General features: G+C 33.7%; 1 protein-coding gene across 1 annotated transcript in view; it reads right to left on the bottom strand.

Annotated features, from left to right (window-relative positions):
- Positions 1-25,623, bottom strand: part of LOC138703409 (phospholipase A1-like) — a 61,027-nt gene extending 35,404 nt beyond the window's left edge. Inside the window, exons 1-2 of the mRNA XM_069831238.1 lie at positions 25,566-25,623; positions 21,307-21,490 (exon numbers count right to left, since the gene is read on the bottom strand). Coding sequence (XP_069687339.1) covers positions 21,307-21,358 — 52 coding nt within the window. The 5' untranslated portion in view covers positions 21,359-21,490; positions 25,566-25,623. The remainder of the gene's footprint in view (positions 1-21,306; positions 21,491-25,565) is intronic.
- Between the last annotated feature and the right edge of the window lie 284 nt (positions 25,624-25,907).

The following is a 25,907-nucleotide window of genomic DNA, read 5'->3' as shown; positions in this document are numbered from 1 at the left end:
TTTAATGTAATATTGATGTTGGTTGCATAACGTTTGATTTCGAGATAAATTGTGTGGTATGTGTCTTCAGTTTTTTTTTTTGACAGAACTTAAAAGGAAATATAAATTATGGACTAACCCGTGAATTGTGAATAGTGAGTGAATTGATTTGGCACTGTTCTAAATGTTCAGTCACTGAAATTGTGTCGCTGAAAGAAAGAAGCTGTATATTTTGCTCCGTTGAAAAAATTATAAATTTATATGTATAATTCAAATCTGAATCATTTATTATAGAATTTCCTCCGGCCAATGTTCTGTTGTAAGATTCAGTAATAAGAATGTCTGAAAAGGAAGCAGGAACGGGAGAACGGTCTTTTTGTTAATAGGAAGCAATTCTAACCACAGCACTTCTTTGAGGAAATCCAACTAGAATTTCTTAATTGTGGTGGAACAACTGGATAATATGCACTGCAGACCAACATCGGTAGTCGACGTTGCTCGCTGGCCACTAGTCACCGGGCCGTATCGAGCCGTGTCAAACAAAAGAAATGGAAATGGCGGTAGTAAATTTCGCAACTATATTCTTAAATAATTCACTCCATTAGTCAAGTGCAAGGTTTATGCAGTACAACTGCGGTGTTTTGAATGCACCAAAAGATTATGTAGATGTAGTAAGATCTTAAAGTAAGTTGTCACAACGAAATAAAGAGGGGGGAAAGATGTGTTTCAGGGAATATCATTCAAATGAAGGAAAGCAAATTTCTGGTTAATGTTCACCAAAGCGTTAAGTACGTCATTATGACCGCGTTGCTTTTTTTTTTTTTTTTTTTTTTTTTTTACAATATTGCGAAACAAAAACTGTCATAAGGGCCATGACCGACAGAATCATCTTGGCTGTCTGCGCATGCGCCAACTTGATTAATAAAAACCTGAACTAACCAAACCTAACCTTTGTATAATATGCAAGATGTGTAACCGGAGCAAGAAGGAATCTTCGTGATTTGATCTGGAATGTACACACGAAAATAAATTCAAGTAAGGATCACGCTGCCACTGCATGAGAGGTCCGCGCATGCGCCAAAGCAAAACTGTTCCTGGCCCTCACCCAAGTCACGTAATCTACTCGCAATATTTACGCAAATACATCTTGTCGCTAACAATGGTGCTATCTCTCAGTGATGTTCAGAACGAAGCAAGCAGAGAGAAAAAAAAAACAATTTCTTTTTCTAACGACGCCACAGATCAACATCATGCCCTTATGTTGGCGACATTGTGTATTTAGCTCAATTTGATCGTAACCGTAATGGCACGGTTCAAAGCTACCGTAGCAATTTCTCCAGTTTAGCGCCTGATTGCACTTAGTATTTTCGTACCTGGACTTCCACAATGTCTGGTGGATGTAGATGATCACCAGATTCTATTTTATTATCGGTACTCGAATATTATCCAAGACAGCAGTTGTGATGCATATTGAATTACAATTTTTCTTTTCAAACATCGTCAGTATCTCTTGTTTCTTCTAAGGCCGTTGGAATGAAAATAATACTGATTATCCCGGATCAGAAGCATTGATTTCCCTTTTCGGATGAACAAAACCTCAGCCACTTTCACGAAAGATTTAGTCTGATGGACGTTTTCATAGCAACGTTTTCGTTTGTTGTACCATTCGATGTTCGTTTTCATAGCAACCTTTTCATTTACTGTATTGTGCATTGGACAATTTCGTATACAAGACCATTCGACATTCTGGACCTTTATGTGCTGGATATTTCCGTGTACAAAACCGTTCATTTCGTCATAGGACGATATTTTGTGGACAATAGATAGTAGTAAGTGGACCTCTTCGGACGGACTTGTTCTTACTTCGGACATTTCCTGTTTCGCCATCTCTCTTGTAATGGATTATTTCTTAACGTTGAAGATCTAGAATATCTACATGAGAATTACGATATTTTAAAACGATACGCATCTATATTCTTGTATTCTTTATTGAAAAATTAAGCGTTTTAATTTTCCTGTGCTAAGAAGGATTTATAGAATATAGCTGAAGACCTGAATTGAGAAAAATCCTAAGTCCAAAATGTACCGAATTTGACTTTTTGCATGACATAATATGTTGTGCTTTGCATATGCTACTATCCTGTAAGAAGAATATCCCAAGTCTCACTCTAAAACAGTGTTTTTTTAATCATACAAATATTACTCTTATATTGCAGGTCTTTGTAGTTCCTTGCTCTCTTGAACAATAACTTACTCCAATGTACTTGGGACATTTGTCAATTCATGTCTTCAATTTATTACATCACCTACCTACAATTAAACATGAGGTAAGTAAAAGTGTTGTCAGGAGTCAGATGGAGGTCCTTCACAAACACCTTACGCTTTCGATAGAACTAAAGGATATAAGTCTACTACTACTGCTACGCTAAACCTACTGCTTCTACGACAATTACTGTTACTGCTACTAATTTTAGTACTCCTATTATTATTATTATTATTATTACTATTATTATTATTATTATTATTATTATTATTATTAGTATACTGTTACCACTAAGCTTACTACTACTACTACTAGGCCTACTACTGTTACTACTAAGCTTACTATTACTACTGCTATTACTACCACCATTACTATTACTACTATTAGGCATATTATTATTACTACCATCATTACTCCTATTACTACTACTCTACTTGCTTACAAATGAATTTTAAAGAACCCGTAGGTTCATTGCCGTCCTCACATAAGTCCGCCATCGGTCCCTCCTGTTACTATTACTGTTATTACTATCATTGCTACTATTATTACTGTTACTGCTATTAAGTCTTACTATTATTACTACGACTATTATTAATGTTACTGCTACTGCTACCACTACTGTCACTACTATCTAAATTTAGAATTATATCCCAGTCATTTCCAACTGACCAACTTGTGACGTCGGAGCGCGTTTCCTCTCTCGGAGCAGAGTTAGTAGAGTACATGAGGGATGGTAATGTTGTGCATCCGCTATTCAAACATCCCCATCCTTTCCACTGCCACATCCCCTACATTGCTCTTATGACTATGCTTCCCCTCTCAAGGAGATCGAGAGCAGAGACGTGTGACGTCACAGAGTTGGAAATGCCTGCTATATACCTTTTGTAAATATTTCGAATTTATAACTTTGTCATACAATTGATGAAGTGTTTTTGTGAAACAATGGGACAACGTTAAAGTTTTTTTCTAATTTTTAAATGTTCAAAATTTACATTTTTTACCCAAAAATTCTGTTTTAATAAGTAATACTTGATATAATTTTGTTACAAATTGTATTAAAAATAAAAATAAACTAGAAATAATTTTAATATAAATTTCGAACTTCTAATATCTTTGTTAGCAAAAATAATTATAATACTAGCAATTTAAATTAAATTTTCTAAGTTTTGAAATACTACTAATTACAGCAACAAAATAGGTCACCGAATTGTTTCTTGTCAAACCCACTTATCTCTTAAATTTATTTTCTGTGTCCGTGTTTAGGAAGAAGTGTGTATTTAAAATATTTCGAAATATTTATGATAAAGAACGTAATTTTATTCTTGACTAGCCGTACCCGTGCGCTCCGCTGCACCCGTTACACATAAATACAAAGTAATTACATAATTAAAATAGGACATTTGATCCAGGGAACATTCGTGTTTGATAGACGGATAAATCGTTTAATATGTTACTTAATTTAAATTGCATCCAAATAATTAAAATGCGATCATTTTGGTCCAGAGACCACTCATTGGTGCAATGACAATTCCTTTAACATGTTTCTAATTTTTATTACATGCAACCATAGTTTAATGAACATTGACGTCATTTAGATTTAATGTGTATACTTTATTTTACTTGTTATAGGTTTCCATTGAATTATGGTAATAATTTTAACCCTTGTTTTCTACGTATTCAGTAAATGGCGTTTGGCCCACTATGGTTCTGAACCCTTCAAATAACTTAAATTATATTGTATAATATTACATATTATATTATATTATATTATATTATATTGTATTATATTATATTATATCAGAAGTTACTGTAATAACATTATAGCATTATGTCCATCTAGGGAAACTACATTTTCCAATGGTGAAATAATAATGAATTATACAAATCGGTTAATTTAGCTTCCGATATTACTTCATACAAACACAGAAACGTTCTCTGTAGGCAATCTTTCATAGCTTTCGATTGTTGCTGTCAAAGGACCCTTATAGACGAAGTCATTTGTTTTTTATTTCATTATACTGCCTTAGATGGCAGTTATTTTAATTTTGAAACATTTATCTCATTAAATATCAGTCCTATCAAAATTTTTCAAGGAATAAAACTTATCGCTAATTATTTTTAAAGAAACTTTTGTTATGTAACATTTTTCACATAAATCAATAATAAGCGAGATAGTTCTATTTATTTAATTCAGGCCCCCTTATAACCCCCCTTTTAAATAATGTATTTTGAATGTCATATAGCCTAAAATCTAAGTTACAACGAACATAATTTATATTCCAATCCGTTCATCCATTATCGCGTGAAAAGGTAACAAACATACAAACAGACAGACAGATAGACATACAAACAAAAATTTCAAGAAAGCGATTTTCGGTTTCAGGGTGGTTAATTATATATGTCAGGACCAATTATTTTTGGAAAATCGAAAATTACCAGAAAAATTTCGGCTACAGATTTATTATTAGTATAGCCTATATTTTATATGTACTCTAATCTTTCGATAAGGACTCAATAAAAAAATGGTTTCTCTATCTTGATGGCAGTGAAATCTGGTTTTAAGAGAACAAGAGACATATTCTAACAAAATTAATATATCTTATACGGAATAGAGCTAAATCAGTCTAAAGCACAATTATGGAAAGAAACGGCATTGAAAATAGTAAATCCAAAGACTGTTAGTAATAATTATTCATAGACAAAATAGTTAGTATCAGCATAGGCCTATGAGAGATCACAGAATAACAACACCAGCTTACGACTAGAATTCGGTAGCAGGAAAAATTTTGGAACGATTAAGGTAGACATGGAGATATCAAAAATGGAGATGTAACAGGGATCGCTACTATCGCCTCATCACAGACAATGGGAAATAGTACCGGCACAGTCTATTGTTCCTAGCACCCTCACAACTCAAACTTAGTGACTGTATATACTAGACTGTGGTATAATCAAATATCATTAAATTATAAATTCTTGTATAGTTGTAAATGTTATCTCGAAAACTGGTCTGAGAATATTCATGAAACGGAGTCCCTCTACTGATCTCTGTTCGGAAAAAACGATTTGTTTGCTCTCGACTTCAGGAAAATTCATTTTAGAGGGTTAAATTAAAAAGAACAATTATCGTAATTTGTTGTTTACCCAACTGTCCGAACACAGGTTTGAACTTCGTAAGTGACATCAATAAGGGATCACTAATGAGGCAACTAAGCCAGGAGGTAGCGAAGTAGGGTGACCAGTTCGTTTCTCCCTTCATTGCATACATCGCTGTCTGGTAACATATTACACTAATCAGACTTCAGATGCATACAAACAATTGTTTTTTCCCTGACATGTCGTCAAGTGAGATGTACTGCCTGATATTAGATTTTCATATCAGCTAGAACCTCAATGTTTGTACATTTTATTTTGAAAATGTACCTAAGGATTTTGATGAAATGAGATGAATCCATTGTATTCGTGTGTAAGATAATGGTTTGCTAGGCCTCGACCAATGACGATGGAATTTAAAGTGCGATCAAATTCTTAGCGTGGCAGCCACAGGGAGAAAAGTAAAGCTGTGGATTCCGTGTCGTAAATTTAGGACATTGAGAGAACTCTGCCCCTTATAGAGGGATCCAGTTAAAATTTGCGACCGTTATCCGCCCGGTCCATACCTGTGAGTAACGGTTAGCGCGTCTAGCCGCGAAACCAGGTGGCCCGGGTTCGATTCCCGGTCAGGGCAAGTTACCTGGTTGAGATTTTTTTCCTGGGATTTCCCTCAATCCAATATAAGCAAATGCTGGGTAACTTTCGGTGCTGGACCCCGGACTCATTTCACCGGCATTATCACCTTCATCTCATTCACACGCTAAATAAGCTAAGCTGTTGATAAAGCGTCGTAAAATAACCCACTAAATAAAAATTACCCCCCCCCACGTTGAGTTTAATTGCTGTATACCTTCTGCAGTTGAGTTATTACTTTAAATTTACTAGTACAATTATTGAAAGTATTATTATTATTATTATTATTATTATTATTATTATTATTGGTGGTAGTAGGTGGTTGTAGGTAGTGGTAGTGGTAGCAGTAGTAGTAGTAGTAGTAGTAGTAGTAGTAGTAGTAGTAGTAGTAGTAGTTGTAGGTGGTAGTGGTAATATTATTATTATTATTATTACTATTATTATTATTGGTGGTGGTGGTGGTAGTAGTAGTAGTAGTAGTAGGTGGTTGTAGGTAGTAGTAGTAGTAGTAGTAGTAGTATTAGCAGCAGCAGGAGCAGCATCATTATTATTATTAATATTATTATTATTATTATTATTATTATTATTATTATTATTAGTTGTAATTTGGATATGGCGCCTAGTAAAGACGTCTGTCTTGTGTGTAACTTGCCTTTCTTTGGAAGGCAAAAGTTTCTGAAGTGTGCAGGGCCTTGTGGTCTTCGTTATCATCTCGATTGCCTAAATATTGGTGAGGCCGAGTATGATATCTACATGCAGAGTGGCAGTTCTACTTTTAAGTGTAAAAAGTGTGTGAGTGTAATGAAATCAACACAGGGGGACAACACGCCAGTGCGTCCTACTGCTCCAGGTGAGAAGAAGGTGATCTCACCTACAAAGAAAGTCGTTTCACCTACAAGGGATCTCAACCTACCGAGCCTGCCTTCAGTAGATTCACTTTCCGTCCAGCTTGAAACTGTTCGTTTAAATAGTGTGAACATTCTGGACACAGTGAGTGACATTTTGGAATATGTGAAGAGTCTCCAAAAGGAGATGATAGAACTTAAGAACGAAAATGCGGCTCTGAAAATTCAGGTGGCAGAAATTTTTGTGAAAACTAATTCTAATGTACTCACTAAAAAGGGTAATGTCCCTTCTGAATCAATGCAATATGAATCTGTGCAAGCTAAGGGCCCTAGGAAGTCTTACGCTGAACTTGCTAATGAAAATTCGATCCTAAATGTCCAAATGGCAAAAATGTTATCAAAGGGGTGCTGCCCCCCGAAATCATCTCATAGTATTTCTCCTATGGGTCAGTCTAATGACCCCATTAAGAAATCATATAGCAAGGTAGTGTCTGTGAACAAAGCTGCTGACAACTTGCATACTTGCAATTCTGATGCGTCAGCAACAAGCAAATCTGTGTCAACAACTCCTCCTGCTAATGATAGACATAACAATATTGAACTAAATCAGGCCAATGCTTCAACTTCTGCCAACGTATCGGATGGTTTTCAATTAGTTACTCGCAAAAAATATAAAAAAAGAGAACCTAAAGTTGGAACATTGGCCATGAGTAGCATTGAAATGGCCCCTGAGAGAATTAAAACTAAATCTCTATTTGTTTCGAGATTTAGTTCCAAAGTCAACACAAACAGTATAGAGGACTCCCTGAAGAATCAACTTCAGCTAAGATCTCTTGTTGTAACTAAACTAAAAACCAAATATCTATCATATTCTTCCTTTCACATCACTGTTGATGTGAGGGATTTCGATTCCATTAACAAACCTGAAGTTTGGCCTGCTGGTTGTCTAATTGCACCATTTTATGGTAAATTAAAGCCTGAGCAGCACTTTGCGCATTCTGCTAATTCGAACTCTGTTGATTCTCAGGGAAATGCCTCTTAGTCTTAGTCTTGCTCGCTTTCATTTTCAATGTTCAGTTCTATTAATCATCTTGAGATTTTCTACCAAAATGTTCGTGGACTTAACACTAAAGCTGATGAAATTTTTCAGAATATAGTGAGTAATAATGATCTCATTATCTGTCTCACTGAAACATGGTTATCTGAGTCAGTTATTAATTCTAATTTATTTCCAAATAACTATACTGTGTTTCGTGCAGATAGACTGTTTGAAGACACTAACAAAAAAAGAGGTGGTGGTGTCCTAACAGCGATTAGCAACCAGTTACCTTTTACAAAAAGACGTTTTGACTTAGAAATTATTAGTGAATGCGTTTGGGTTGAACTTAGAATGACTGATGGTTTTAATCTGTTATTAGGTAACCATTATTTCTCTCCTGATACAGATCACATTCACTTAAAATCTTATCTTAATTTTCTTGAAAAAAATCTCGACACTCATAATTTTAGAATAGTAATCCTTGGTGATTTTAATACTCCTGGTATGGACTGGTCAACTGGTTCCAATCTTAATGATACTCATTATTACTCTAAAATTAAGGCTAAGGATTTATATTCCTCGTCCTGCCTTCTTGGATTAATTCAAATTAACTCTACCGTTACGAGTAAAAAGCTTCTTGATTTGGTTTTTACTAATGATAAAAACAGTACAGTTAAACTTGCCGATCACTCTCTAGTTTTAGAGGATACTTATCACCCATCTATCTCTATTTATATTGAAGTAAAATTATCGTTACCGAGGCACTCTCTAATCAGTTCTTATTTAAATTATTCTCAAGGTGATTATCTGAACCTTTATTCTATTCTATACAATTATGATTGGACTAGCATATATCAGACTACTGATGTAAACACTGCTGCAAATTCCTTGTCTCAAATTATAAACAATGCTATATCCCTTTGTGTCCCTGTCACCTTTGTTAAAAAATCGCACTATCCTAAATGGTTTTCAAACGATTTACGTCAGCTTATTAAGAAAAAAAATAAAGCTCATAAAAATTACAAAAAATATAAAACTGATCATCAGTATCAAATTTTTTCTAATTTTAGAAAACAAGTCAAAGCCATGATTAAATCTGATAAATTCAAATGGTTACAATCAATTGATGATAACCTAAAGCACGAACCAAATAAATTTTGGAAATATGTAGAAACTTTTCGAAAAACAAATAGTAATCCCACAGAACTAATAATAAATGGCGTTCACATCACAGATGAAAAAGAAATTGTAAATGCATTTGCTTGTCAATTTAAATCTGTTCAACAAAATTGTAACTCTAATTTCATTACTTATGATTCTAATATTACTGACTGTTTGTCCCTGCCTAATATTACATTCGATGATGTAAATAAAGTTATTAAAAAACTAAAGCCTAATAAATGTAATGGTACTGATAGCATTCCTAATTTTATAATTAAGGATTGTTCTAATATTCTCTTGCCTGTTTTAACTTTTTTATTCAATTTTAGCTTAAAAACAGGAATTTACCCGTCACTTTGGAAGGAATCATCCATTATTCCAGTTTTCAAAAATGGTAATAAAAATAGTGTTACTAATTATAGACCCATTTCTATCCTAAACAATTTTTCTAAAATTTTTGAAAAAATTATTCACAAACACATTTCATTTTATGTCAAAAATAAGATCAATTCGGCCCAACATGGATTTACAAGAGGGAAATCTACAACTACTAATTTAGTTTCCTATCTTAATCTCATAATGCCTATAGTTGAAAATCAAGGTCAAATTGACTCAATTTATTTTGATTTTAGCAAAGCATTTGATGTTGTTCCTCACAAAATTTTATTAAATAAATTAAGTAATTTTGGTCTCTCCACTAACTACGTTAATTGGTTTGAAAATTATTTAACAGATAGACAGTCTTGTGTTCGACTAGGTAATTCTCTCTCGGTTCCATTTAATAGTTTATGTGGTGTTCCTCAAGGGTCTACATTGGGACCTCTCTTATTTTTATTATTTATAAATGATATAAGAAAAAGAATAAGTTCTAGCTGCCTTTTATTTGCTGATGATCTCAAAATCTTTCGCAAAATTAATAGTTTGGTTGATTGTCAAATTCTTCAAAATGACATTAATTCAATTTCACAATGGTCTGTTGAAAATGGAATGAAAATTAATCAATCCAAAACTTCTGTTATTTCCTTTTCACGGAAAACTATCTCCCTAAAATTTAACTATTCTCTCAGTAATGTCGTAATTACTAGGACAGATTGTATTAGAGATCTTGGTGTCTACTTGATTCAAAATTATATTTCCATGATCATGTGCAATATATTTATACCCATTCGTTAAGAATGCTTGGTCTAATTAGGTCTATAACTTATTCTTTTTCCACTCCTATGTGTTTATTAATTTTATACTATACGTTGGTTAGATCCAAGCTTGAATATGCATCTGTTGTATGGAACTCCATTACTTCCACTGACTCGGCTAAATTGGAGAATATTCAAAGAAAATTTATTTCCTTGTGTTCTTATAGATTTTTACCAAATTCCGATTATAACTATGAGATTAAATGCAATTATTTCAATTGCGGTTGTCTGTTCACCAGACGTCAGGATCTTGATTATTTATTTTTTTGCAAAGTCATTAAGGGTGATATTGATTGTGAATCTTTCATAAGCAATATCAGTCTTCGTATTCCTGCTAATGGTTTAAGATTTCATAAATTGTTTTATAATAAGAATTCTAAATCTCTCTCTCCGGTCTGCAGATGCATTAAATATGCTAATTTGCATGGATTCAATTTGGATCCATTTAATGTGTAGTATATCTTTGAGTTTTTAACTCACTGATCTATTTTAATAATTATTTGTCCATTTTATTTCTTGCATTTGGTCAATTGATTAATGTAGACTATTCCATTATTTCAATTATCTCATTGGACTAATTTTATAATTTTATAATTATTATTTGATCATTGATTATGTAGACCATTACATTGTTTGTATTTCATCTCATTGCCATTTTCTATCATTCATTCTCATCATCATTTGTTGTTTTGTTCTGTTTTGTATCGTGCAAAACTGTAATTGGCCTTGTGCTGTTGTTTTTGCACGTTAATATTCTAAATAAATAAATAAATAAAATAAATTATTGGTGGTGGTAGTAGGTGGTTGTAGGTAGTAGTAGGAGCAGCAGGAGCAACAGCAGCATCATCATCATAATCATCATCATTATTATTATTATTATTATTATTATTATTATTATTATTATTATTATTAGTGGTGGTGGTAGTAGTAGTAGTAGTAGTAGTAGTAGGTGATTGTAGGTAGGTAGGTAGTAGTAGTAGTAGTGTTATTATTATTATTATTATTATTATTATTATTATTATTATTATTATTGGTGGTGGTAGTAGGTGGTTGTAGGTAGTAGTAGGAGCAGCAGGAGCAACAGCAGCATCATCATCATAATCATCATCATTATTATTATTATTATTATTATTATTATTATTATTATTAGTGGTGGTGGTAGTAGTAGTAGTAGTAGTAGTAGGTGATTGTAGGTAGGTAGGTAGTAGTAGTAGTAGTGTTATTATTATTATTATTATTATTATTATTATTATTATTATTGGTGGTGGTAGTAGGTGGTTGTAGGTAGTAGTAGGAGGAGCAGGAGCAACAGCAGCATCATCATCATAATCATCATCATTATTATTATTATTATTATTATTATTATTAGTGGTGGTGGTAGTAGTAGTAGTAGTAGTAGTAGTAGTAGTAGTAGGTGATTGTAGGTAGGTAGGTAGTAGTAGTAGTAGTGTTATTATTATTATTATTATTATTATTATTATTATTATTATTATTATTATTATTATTGGTGGTGGTAGTAGGTGGTTGTAGGTAGTAGTAGGAGCAGCAGGAGCAACAGCAGCATCATCATCATAATCATCATCATTATTATTATTATTATTATTATTATTATTATTATTAGTGGTGGTGGTAGTAGTAGTAGTAGTAGTAGTAGTAGGTGATTGTAGGTAGGTAGGTAGTAGTAGTAGTAGTGTTATTATTATTATTATTATTATTATTATTATTATTATTATTATTGGTGGTGGTAGTAGGTGGTTGTAGGTAGTAGTAGGAGGAGCAGGAGCAACAGCAGCATCATCATCATAATCATCATCATTATTATTATTATTATTATTATTATTATTAGTGGTGGTGGTAGTAGTAGTAGTAGTAGTAGTAGTAGTAGTAGTAGGTGATTGTAGGTAGGTAGTAGTAGTAGTAGTGTTATTATTATTATTATTATTATTATTATTATTATTATTATTATTATTATTATTATTATTATTGGTGGTGGTAGTAGGTGGTTGTAGGTAGTAGTAGGAGCAGCAGGAGCAACAGCAGCATCATCATCATAATCATCATCATTATTATTATTATTATTATTATTAGTGGTGGTGGTAGTAGTAGTAGTAGTAGTAGTAGTAGTAGTAGTAGTAGGTGATTGTAGGTAGGTAGGTAGTAGTAGTAGTAGTGTTATTATTATTATTATTATTATTATTATTATTATTGGTGGTGGTAGTAGGTGGTTGTAGGTAGTAGTAGGAGCAGCAGGAGCAACAGCAGCATCATCATCATAATCATCATCATTATTATTATTATTATTATTATTAGTGGTGGTAGTAGTAGTAGTAGTAGTAGTAGTAGTAGTAGTAGTAGTAGTAGGTGATTGTAGGTAGGTAGGTAGTAGTAGTAGTAGTGTTGTTATTATTATTATTATTATTATTATTATTATTATTATTAGTCCACTATCGGCGTAGCTCAGTCGGCTGAGGCGCTTGCCTGCCGATCTGGAGTTGCGTTCGGGAGTGGGTTCGATTTCCGCTTGGGATGGTTAACTGGTTGGGTTTATTCCTAGATTTTCACCAACCGTAAGGCAAATGTCAGGTAATCTGTGGCGAATCCTCGGCTTCATCTCGCCAAATACCATCTTACTATCACCAATCCCATCGACCCTAAATAACCTAGTATTTAATACAGCGTTTTAAATAACCAAGTAAAGAAACATTTAATTTAATCATGTTTTCATATGTGTTAATTTGCTAATAAAAACAAATGCACTACTATTATCTAGTTGGTGATATTCTACAAGAAAACTCATATGCCTGCCTCAAAGTTCTTTCTCTCAACGTTTCAATAATTAAATAATCAATCTGTTGAGTAGTCTTGTGCTAGAATGGAAGACGACGGACTATGCTTAAGCACATGTTCTCCTTAGAACATGAACCGGATGTGTGGTGTCATTGAGACTTATAAGGCAAACAACAGTACCACTAAAGTCATGTCACCAATCATACGGCAAAATGTACAGACAACAACTGGAGGCAACGGTCATGCTATTGCTACTTACAAGTACTACCAAACTTGCCTGTAATTTCCAAAAGGGTTATGTCAACGATATGATCTTTACCGACTGACCTCAAACGTCCTGCATAAATATCTTCGCTTTTATTTATTTATTTATTTTTGTTTATTTATATTTTTCGCGATAATGTTCTTTCTTGCATTGTTATTTATATTATCTCTCAATTTATGACTACCGATTTGATAAGACATCCGGCATAGTCTCGGGTTATTGTCTCATGGGTACACAGAGATTTGGGTTCGACTCCCGCTTAGGCTGATTACCTGGTGGGCTTTTTTTTTCAGAAATTTCCTTCCTTTGTAAAGCGAATGTTAGGTAAATCCTGTCGAATCTCAGACTCATCTCGCTGTCACCAATTTCATCGAAGCTAAATACACTCGTAGTTCATACAGAATTGTTAAACAACCCATTCATATATATACTGTACTCGCCACACTTAGACGACCGCAGCTCAGAGGAAAGAAGTCAAAGAAGTCACATCAACATGCTCTCGATGTTTATGTTATGCAGTTGGCCGCGTTCGATAACTGAATTGCTTTATAACAGTGTTGCCGTACATAGACGGCCTCAGCCCGAGTAGAGAGGTCAGCTTATCTTGCCGCAAGAGATAACTACTAACTTCTCTGTTAAAAAAAAAAAGAAACATAGTACTAGCCTCAGCCCAGCGGGTGGGCTAATTCAGAGTCATAATGTGACAACGCTGCATAACTAACAGGCATGCACCATATGATTTTGTTATGTTTTGGGTAAGGCACGAGTCAGCAGAGTGGTGTGAGTGAGGCCGTCTAAGCTTGGCGAGAACAATATATACTATAACAGAGTAAACTGTAAGTAATGTCATTAATTTCAGGAGTTTATTCTTTGAGATATTTCAAACAAAAAAGTCGAATACAATTTTACTGGTTTTTGCTTCCTTTCCGAGATGAAAATTATTTTATATAAAACATTTTCATAACGTGTTTCGGGAATGCCATTGATTGAATTTCCAATTTGCACAGTCACTTTAAGAGATTAGTGGAGTGTGACAATAAATGATTGAAATAATTTTAGTTTTGTCCTTCAAATTTCTGCACATTTAAGAGACAAAACTAAAATTTTTCATTCATTTATTATCATAATACACTGATGTCTTAAACTGACTATGTTTAGAAGTCAATCAATGACTCCAAAAACACGCTATAAGATGTTTAATAGAAAACAGTTCTTTTATCTTGGAAAGTAAGCAAAAACGAGCAAAATTGTATTTTTTTTTAATATGTCTGAGAATAACCCACTTAAATTAATGGCATCACATACGGTTGACTCTTCATATATACTATGTGTATGGAAGTGATATAGTTGTGTAAAATTTAACAACTTATTCCTTGAATAGAGCAGAACAAAAAATTTCAATACCATATTAGTCCTAAATTAATACTTTTTTTCAGAAAAAAATAACTTTAACCTAAATATTAACATTGTTTCCTCGATAAGTAGCTACTGTCCGTACGATTCTGACTTTTACTTTTATAATTAAAGAAACTAATAACGAATGATTTGCAGTTTTAAAATAAAATGGACGGTTTTTAAGCAATTTAAATAAAAAGATTAACATGTGTCGTTACTTCCTGTCACTAGGAAGTCGGGCAATCCTGCTGCAGTGACTGAGCAACGGATTGTTGTTATTCAGACTCGAGTTCGTATGTGTATTCACAGGCGAGCCGGAGATGCGCTGTTGCCAAACTACGCAGACGTTCGGCCTAATTTTCTAGTTAAACGAGCACTTGATTACAAAACGCATGGTAGTTCTTTTTATTTATTTTAATGTGTTCTATTGCCCCCTTCAATCTGGACAATGTTCATCATTTCACTCTATATAATAAACACACAGCGTATATGTTTATGCAATAATTCCACTATTGAAAATAATTAGAATTAGCTGTAATCGATATTAATTTCTTCCGTATCTCGAAAGTATATACTACTATTTATGACTGAGAACCATTACGCATTTCTATCAATTCTAACATATCTAACATAACATATGCGTTCTTTATTCTTGTTTCTCTATCAATAAGATGTTACATATTCTTTATCTGTAAAAATGTCAAGCTTTGAAAGTACTGATGCTATTAAATAGGAAAACTTACAAACATTGACCCGCTTCTTTTCAGACCCACAGCAATCTATCCGTGAGTGTATAATCGATGGAAACGAAACATCGAACGTGAAAGGATGGTTTAGATATTGACAGTAATGGCTGGTTCACAATAAACCGGAAACGCAAACGACAACGAGAACGGAAGTAATGTTAAAATAAATGTAATTAAATGTGAGCATTCACAATAGTTAATTGTGAATGCTCACATTTAAATACATTTATTTTAACAATATTTCCGTCATTGTTCTCGTTTCCGTTCTCGGTTTATTGTGAACCAGCCTTAATTCGTATATAGGCCTACACTCTATATCAGATGTCTTTGGAGCAGACCATAACAAGAATCTCGATGTATCTCATGTTATCGTTGTGCTCCCATTTTTTTGACGAGTCATTACTTAGCTGAGAGCGTTGTAGACACTAGCGCGTGCATATCCTGGTTACGAGACAGTATTCAGAGACGAGTCCACTACTACAGTTCTATTGCGTCTAGCATCTGTGCGGTGTATGAGCAGACGACAGCAGTACAACTAGTGAATGATGCAACAAGGTATATTCAAAGACACATTACTTTAATTTTCAGTTTTCGTTATATGAACGTATCGGTCACTTAATTCATACACAGACATTAAATATCGTGTGAACCGCGCTCTCTTGCATTTTGTACCGTTGTTTATATCTGCTCCAAAGACATCTGGTATAGAGTGTAGTTATGCATGATCGAGCTAGATTGAGAAGGGACACTTTTTGGTGCGAGTGTGGAATTTTGAGAAACGAGTCGCAGACGAATTCCTCAAAAAACATGAGAACCAAAATGTGACTTGACAGTCCTGTATCAAACATTGTCTTTTGTACCAGAGACGTGAAGATGAAGAAATAATAATACAAATGAATTTATTTTCGTAATCCTCTGTGTAAGAACAATTTGACTTTATAATTAAGAACAAATTAAAAACTAAAAGAAGCAAACAAAAATTATATGGCAGTAGTGGTGCCATGGTTACGAAAATTTATACATGTTCATAACCATGAAGTCTGAATTAATTATTTATAGATAAGGGAAGTTGTATTTCTGTTACATGCATTGCTGCAGGAAAAGCAGTTTCTGATTTGTTACACAAAATATCTGTAACATTATACGAACAACAATATGGGAAGTTTGGGTCACTGGCTGAGAAGAAACTGGAAGGAATGGTAGACGGAAGAAGAGTTCAAGGCAGAAGAATATGTCGGATGATAGACAACATTAAGATAATTATATATATATATATATATATATATATATATATATATATATATATATCATATTATGAGACTAAGAGGAAGGCAGAAAATAGGAAAGATTGGAGAATGCTGGTTTGCAGTGAAAAACCTGCTCTTGGGCATAACATTTTGATTTGAATTGAATATGAGAAGTTTGTGAAGTGGTATTCAAAGAAAAATAAATTTAATTATGACGAAACTGTACTGTTGGCATATTTTTTTATGAAGCATTAAAGCTTTTGCATCATGAAACTCTTTGGCCATATTACCCTTGTTTAGAATTTACTTTGGCAGTAAGGCATGTTGAAGTATTGTCTATAAGAATTCATTTAAATATATAATATTTCATATATGAAGATAAATTTAGTGTTTCCAAGTACAGGGCAGTGCGTGAAACGACTTATTTCACGCACAGTTGCTCTTTTTACGCACTTGTATCATGAATGCTCATTTCACACGCTGATAACAGTCCATGAATATAACTTTATGTACTGTCGTAGAAAAAATTATTTACTTTGCTTGCAAGTTACCTATTCACAGTTCTAGCTAGTTCGTGACCACCTATAGGTATTTATCCTTTTAACCCATTACAAATTCCATTATTGAATACAGCTATTTTACTTGCATCAGGAGTTACTCCACTGCTATTATATGAGTAAGAAACCTGAATTTATTTAAAAAATAACAACAATGAATTCCAACATATGCAAATAAAAATTTCATGTGAAGTAAATGTGTATAAATGATTAAGGGGCTAGGTACAGCTTACAGTAGTAACATTTTTTAAAAATATTCAACATTTTTTTCTCCATTACTGTATCTTGTACAATAATGAAAATTGGTATGTGTAAAACATTGTCCTTTTGCTATATGAAACAAAATTACGATTGAAAAAAATATTTATTTATTTATTTATTTATTTATTTATTTATTTATTTATCTTTTATTTATCTATTTATTTATCTATCTATTTATTTATTTATTTATCTATTTATTTATTTTATTTATTTAATTTATTTATTTAATTTATTTAATTAATTAATTTATTTATTTAATTTATTTGTTTAATTAATTTATTTTATTTTATTAGTTAATTAATTTATTTATTTATTTATTTTTAGTTATTTATTTTATTTATTTATTTAATTTATTTTATTTATTTATTTAATTTTATTTATTTATTTATTTTATTTAATTTATCTATCTATCTATCTATCTATCTATCTATCTATCTATCTATCTATCTATCTATCTATCTATCTATCTATCTATCTATCTATCTATCTATCTATCTATCTATCTATCTATCTATCTATCTATCTATCTATCTATCTATCTATCTATCTATCTATCTATCTATCTATCTATCTATCTATCTATCTATCTATCTATCTATCTATCTATCTATCTATCTATCTATCTATCTATCTATCTATCTATCTATCTATCTATCTATCTATCCATCTATTTATCTATTTATCTATTTATATTGGTGGTAGTTCACTATGCAGTGATGAAGCGTTTCCCTCATAACTCACAAACTTGTTAACTTCATGTTCTCTTTCTTTTATTTTATTGCTGAAACTCATGTTTACAATATCACGCTCTTTCAACTACATTCCTTAATAAATAATATTTTTTTATTTTGTGTTAGAAGAAAATACTGAAATTTGACTATTTTTGTTAATGAATTTATTTTTTATCAGACAATCTATCAAAGGTAGAGAAGTGATCTTGCATCATATTGTAGATATGACATGCATAAACACACACAAAAATTTTCATCACAGAATGTTGGATAGTTTCTGAGTTATGTTGAGAACGCTTCATCACTGCACAGTGAACTGAATTTTGAAAAAAGAATGTAAATATTTTTTTTTAATCGTAAAAATACTCTTTCCATATAGCAGAAGGACAGTGTTTTACACATACTAATTTTCATTATTGTACAAGATACAGTAATGGAGGAAAAAAATGTTGAATATTTCCAAAATTTTACTCCTATAAGATGTACCTAACCCCTTAAATGAGATAATGAATTTTGACTAATCAGTGGCTGTTCGTGTCTAAAATCAAATGTGTGCTGTTATACATCTAGCATGCAGGCCAATAATTAATATTCAATTGTTTTAGAACTCGCTTAGAATGAAGTTTATTCTGTGTGTTTCTTAGAAACAAAATCCACAAGTCCCAAAGAAGCACCCGAATATGCATAATATTGGAAACTTTTAACTAGACCTACAAATTGTTACCTTAATTAATGAACGAAGGAAACTCAAACTTCAGCAGAATATAATGGGATGCAAGTGCATAGAAGCGTTTAGGCTTAGTTTCTAGACAGCTAAAGCGTAGCTCTAGAATACATCATGTAAGCAAACTGTTCTAGCATTAGTGACCGTGCCGTGTCGAGTCTGAAACCAAAGGAGAGGAGGAGCGAATAATTATCCCTGGACCAAAGATTTTGCTTAGCTTAGTACATGTTGTAAAAAAAATATGAAGTTAAAATGAGCAATCTGTTTGATCAGCGAATAAATACGAGTATTTTCTCAGGAAAAAAAAAAATTGTACATTCCCTTAAAAAATAGCGAATTAATGGCTAGTGATTTCCATGGAGTGATTACTTCACAAACTTCTCTGTCCAGTTGGCCTTGATTTTTCGCAACGTTACGGCCCGGTTTCTAGCTACTAGAATCGTTTTAATTTTTGAGAACTACATTTTTTCTTTTAGCGTTGATTTTTAATGACATTGTATCGCTATGATTCTGCTGTCTTTGTGGAAAGTTTAAAGGCGTTTAGGATTAGTTAGTTTTAGAGGCATTACTACAATACTTCCTAAATAGCCTATGTGTGAATGTTGAAAATTATATAGGTAATTACAGAAAATTAATAACTACAGACGTGGACAAATTATTATACTAATTATTATATGTGCAACGAAACTGTATTTATCGGCAGAAATCATGAACAAAAATGTATTTTGCACAGAAATAATGAACAGAAAATTGAGTCTTGAGGTTACTAACATTTTGTGACCATTCCCTTATCCTTTATTAACACGTTGATTTTGTCAGGGATGCTGGAAATCAAAGTTTGACACTTTCTTTGAATATCAGCATCATTTAGCCAGATATCAGACAGTGCTTAAATGAGTCTGTGTTTTGTTGTAAGCCTCTTTTTGTTCAATTTCTTCTTCTGTATAGATCATGATTATCAATTTCGTTCATGTCCGGTCTTCTTGCAGGCCATGGGAGAACAGACTGTTGAATATCTTCTGCAGTATATAATTGAAACACCAGCAGTACCAACACAGCCAGATAAAATATACTTAACCATTGGAAAAATATACCAGAAGAGACCCTGTGAATTACACTGATAGTTGATATGAGCAATTATATTATGTTCCCAAAAAAACACATTTTAGTCTAATAATTTGTCCACGTCTGTACAGTAGAATCTCAATTATCCGTCACCCTATTAACCGATTGTCGGATTATTAGATGTTTCTGCGTAGTTTTTATAGGTATGGTTATTACAAGCCTTTACCCTTACAAGTATGGCAGTGTGTAATAGGAATGCTTTGCTGTCGGCACCACAAATAATTAATCTACTTGTAAAATAGTCATGGCCCGCTTTCAAAGAAGTTATCCCAAGAACTTCCACAAACCCGTGTATTATTCTTCCTTTATCCTTACTACTCGAGTGGCCGTATTGTATAACTTCTATGCAAACTGTCTTTCTCAGTTGTAAAAGAAAACGTGTTGTGTTAATTACCGAAAAAAAAAATACAACTAATTGAGAGACTTGGTAAAAGAGAAACTATACGACATTTAATAAAAACACAAGGATAAAGTGTATAAAATATGTAAATCTACAGCATGAGACATACTATTCCTATCTTTCCCCAGACAATTTATTTTTTTATTTTAGTTAGTTATTTAACGACGTTGTATCAACTACTAGGTTATTTAGCGTCGGTGAGATTGGTGATAGCGAGATGATATTTGGCGAGATGAGGCCGAGGATTCGCCACAGATTACCTTGCATTCACATTACGGTTGGGGAAAACCTCGGAAAAAACCCAACCAGGTAATCAGCCCAAGCGGGGATCGAACCTTCGCCCGAAAGCAACTTCAGACCGACAGGCAAAAGCCTTACCGTCAGAGCCACGCCGGTGGCCTTCGCAGACAATCATCAACCATCAACACTCGGTCCTTATGAGCCCGTCGTTGACAACCGAACTTTTAGTGAACTCCTGATCCAGTACATAGCACGTTAAACACAAGAACACGAAGTAGTAGGCTGAAGTATTATGCACTTAATTTATGAAAATATTTTATGGTACGGATTATCCGATTTTTTCGATTAAGCGTTCAGTCCATCCCCTTCATTACCACGGATAATAGAGGTTCTACTGTAATTCTTTATGACCTTTGGCTCCTATAACATTGAAACGATAAACGTTTCGTGGAAGATGAACGAAACCTTAATACCACAAACAGCAGGCCTTACAGTTTTCTTGTGGTTATTATTATTATTATTATTATTATTATTATTATTATTATTATTACTATTATTATTATTATTATTATTAGATGTGTGGGAGGCGAATTAATGCAAGAAGCAACAGGTTGTTCCTCACCTGAAATGCAGGCAGCTATGAGTATCGCCGCGATCGCAGGGTGCCCTGGCATGGTGTGAAGCAGGTACCACTCGAGTTAACTGACTGATCGTCGCGACGGTCAGCCGCCGAGTGACTCCCACATCGCTCACGGCTTCACTTTCCATTCCGAGCACATAGTTCTCCGTTGTCTCTTTCCAGTGTTCTAAAACAGATCTTATAATTACGTGACATTCGAACAGAACATCTATGCAACTACCATCATTTTCACCTTCAATAATAAAACAATTAATACCACAATTAAGATCTCGAATTATTATTATTATTATTATTATTATTATTATTATTATTATTATTATTATTATTATTAGGCCTATTATTACTAATATAGAACCCGGGCTACCTCGCAGCATTCATTTGTACAAAGTTACAGAACTTCTTTCCGTATGAAATTTGCTGTGTGCCTGCCCTTTGGTTCTATTTCAACCTTCGAGTCTTTCAACACTTTGCTCGGGATAGTTCAACATAAAGCTGTCCATGACTGAATATAGGTTCTGGTACATAATTGCCTACTTCATTTAATATCTGACTTTGAGCTTTATTGATCGTTACACAAAAAGCCAAACGTATTGGAAATTGCCTTCTTTGGAACACTTTGCTCAGGATAGTTCAACATAAAGCTGTCCATGACTGAATATAGGATCCGGTAAACAATTGCCTACTTCATCTAATATCTGACCTTGAGCTTTATTGATCGCTACACAAAAAGCCAAACGTATTGGAAATTGCCTTCTTTGGAACACTTTGCTCGGGATAGTGCAACATAAAGCTGTCCAAGACTGAATATAGGATCCGGTAAACAATTGCCTACTTCATCTAATATCTGACTTTGAGCTTTATTGATCTTTACACAAGAAGCTAAACGTATTGGAAATTGCCTTCTTTTGAACGAAAATGGCAAAGAAGAATCTGATGACGTTATGCCAATGCGAGGAAATAGTAATATTTGGCAAACATGTACGTCAATACTAGTGCTCAGATGTATACAGTTATCAAATTATCATATATCAGGCATCGCAAGACGTCACAAATTCATTATGCAATATAAATACTATCCGCTACAGTCTCTACAAACAAAACAGACAGGGGTTGGGGAGCATCGGTTGCAGTAAGCTAGACAGCAGAGACGGTTTGTGATCGTCACTACTTTCTGTGTTCATAACAAAGAAATAACAAGAAAAAGAAGGAATGAATATATTTTGGGATTATGTTACTTTCATCTGCATTCTTTTACTTTTTGATTACAATATTTCCATTCAGGTAATATCTCAAAATTAAGGGTTGCCTCATAAGTAACAACTGCCAATTGTGCACGAAGCCTGACATCTGTTAAGCGTTTCCTTCTTTTTGGTTTTAATATAATTTTGAAAAAAAAATGTTTACAAGTATACGTAGAACCGAACATAGCTGCGATTGTGGCAGCAAATGATCTAAGACGTGGATAATTAGAGGAGTCAATATTTTTAAGTACATTGGAAGCTCTTAATTTCGACAGAAATCAAGTTCGACATCCTATAGTTCGACTGCTTATGTAGGAGAATTATACACGCCCCTATATGGGCACTAAGAAATGGGTTTGCCATTTGAATGAAATTAGTCCTGTGTCTTGTAGTGATACTTTTGTTAAAGGAAAACAGAATATTTTATTGATTAGGACATCCATATTGATCACTGATTTTAAATTAATGAACTCTTCTTTTTCTATATGAGAATTGTGCCGTTTGTGAGACGGAACTGTCGAAACCCACTATGGTACTAGAATCGCATACACAAGTCTCGGGGCAGGCAGGAAATGCAGTTACAGTACTGTATTCGTTGATGGGTAACCAATAAGAATTTGTATTCATTTCACCTGCCACACCTACTATCCTTATTGGTCAGAACTTTCAATTCTATTCTGTTGAACTTAGGAGAGTCCACTGTACATCCAAAGTAACACAATCCTTATGCTTGCTTTTCACAAAGATGTCATTTTGGAGATCAGTAACCTCAAATTGTAAGTCTCGTCGTACCTTTAGACTGGGTTTGTTAAAAGTATTTGCAAATAGAGAGAAATCATTTTCAGTTTGTTTATAATGGCAAAACCTTCTATCTTCTGTTTTGTGAAGGATTTTAGATAAGGGCGGAAATAGCCATAGTAGCTGACGCGGTCTTTTTAAACCCCACTAACTAATTCTATCTCTAAATTCTGAGAGTAATGTTTGCAGGATGTCATAGTATTTATCTATTCTTGAATCAGAAACATTTGAAAGTGACTACAGATAAGAAAAATGATTAAACTCGTTTTTTTCAATTGCACTTTCCAAACATGTAACTGTTATCAGTAAGTACCCGACTGTCGCGGAATGTTGATTTCTGAGGGATGCGAATGAAACTCGCCCTCACTTGCTCCACTATTTCATTAGAAACGTTTGGGTGTCCACTGCTTTTATCTTTACTCACGGTACCAGTTGTCTTAAATTGACGATGCCATCGCAGAATTTTTTGGTGACCTGGAGGTGAAGTTCCAGGGTATAGGGATATCTTATGCGAAGTTTTACCGTTAGATGGCAGGAGCGTTCCACGCGGCACAGAGCTATATTATGCCATATGCTACAGTTGATTACGTTTTCCCGCTTGTTGGTTTCCTGTGCGTGTCAAAATAAATTATATTTACAATTATTTTGTATAACCTAGTGTAATTTAATATAATTCAGTATTTTCATACCTCATAATCTAATTTAATTTACAATAAATAATAGCGTAAACTTGTATAATACTGAGCTATTCCCCTTAAAAGAGATGGATAGAGAAATCTGCAGTATGCAGAATATAAGTAAATTGAATATTCATGAACCTAAACGAGAACTTTCAGAACGAGGTGCACGAATAAGAAAAAGGAGGAGCTTTATCGAAGGTGAATATTGTGCCTCTTTAACCATAAATATTGTAAGTAGGTACCGTACGCGATAAACATGATATGCAGCCACTAATGTCTTTTTTCTTTATAGGGAAAGGACTATGGTGCTTGCATTTCTGGTACTTTTTGTCTCTAATTGCAGAAAGAACAAATGCAATTTTTACTAGGATGATACAATATGATCGCAGTAGTATCACGATTATTCGTGCGTTTTGTAGGTTAAGGACATGCAGTTTTGAATACTATGCATGATGATTTTGAAAATTTGAAGTTAAAACATGGTTTCAGTAAGTTACATAAACAGTAAACTTTCAGGGCCGTATTCATAGACGTCATTTTTAGCGCGGGTTTCCGGTGGATGATCAGCGTTTTTCGTATTCATAAACCAGTGTTAGCGATAGGATATGATTTGAATTCTGTACAAGTAACCAGTGGATAGCCGGGGCTAGCTTAGTACGCTCGTAGCGCTTGCTGCGAAATGTCTATGAATAGCACCCTCAGAGTTTTTCTTTTGATTCATGATTAGCACAAACATATTGCAGCCATAGTTTTCTCGCAAATATTTCACTTAAAACCTGATGAATCATAGTCCTGTATTACTCACCGTCATATTGTAGTAATAGCACAGTCTAGTATATACAGTCACGAAGCTCAATACGTAGTAAATATGCATCCATAGATAGTTGCTAACCACTAGGATCGCTAATATCGCCTCATTACAGACAATGCGAAATAGTACTGGCACAGTCTATTGTTCCTAGCACCCTCACAACTCAACCCTCGTGACTGTATATACTAGACTGTGGTAATAGGTAAGAATACTGTATTCGACTAGATTATGACTGCGCAGAAAAGAAGGCATGCTGGCATTCGCTCTGCCAGATTAAATTAATAATAATAATAATAATAATAATAATAATAATAATAATAAATATTATCTGACATCGAGAGCAGCTACAGCCCTGTACAACCATTCACTCCTTCAACTTGTAATCGTGAGTTGCAATGTTAAAGTGATAATAAGCATTTACAATACATTTTAAGTGAATCAGAGTGGAAAATTTGAGAGCTGGAACTAATTTCGGAATTATTTCACTTCATATGATAGAAAATACAAGTATATTATATGCCGTTCATTGATTACTTTCCTTATCATAGAACCACTCTCGCAGTTTTTGTAAACCGAAACAAAAATAAAACATTGAAAGCAACAAAAATGTAATTGCGTTCCCGAAAATGAATGGCAATTGGTGTATCCCAGATAAGCGCAGAATTTTGATCTCTTAGCCTCCGGTTCTAATCGATCTTTCTTTTCACTTACGCGTACTTGATGTAGTGACAAGTCTATGCCAAAGCCTCTGCCCCTTGTAGACGGTCTGGTGAAAAAGAGCAAGTGAAAACGATAACCAAGTGAGTCAGGAATGATTTATTGACAGATGTGAAGGATGGAAGTGCAACGAGGAGGCGAAGCCGAGGTCGAAACGTAGGCACTGTATACTGATAGAATAGAGCGAGCTTCTGTTTGGGTCGCTTGTCACGTGGAGGCGTGAACCGTAATGATGATTGAAATTCTGTAATGTGGATCGGGGCTATTGACCTTCGTCAGCCCATCTGAGTAAACGTGCGTAGCATTGCTAGCGGGTTGAGGAGCTGTCATAGGGGC

The sequence above is a fragment of the Periplaneta americana genome, chromosome 7, assembly GCF_040183065.1.
Source record: "Periplaneta americana isolate PAMFEO1 chromosome 7, P.americana_PAMFEO1_priV1, whole genome shotgun sequence".
Taxonomy (NCBI): Eukaryota; Metazoa; Arthropoda; class Insecta; order Blattodea; family Blattidae; genus Periplaneta; species Periplaneta americana.
The sequence above is the reverse complement of the archived record's forward strand: the minus strand, read 5'-3'. Positions and strand labels throughout refer to the sequence as shown.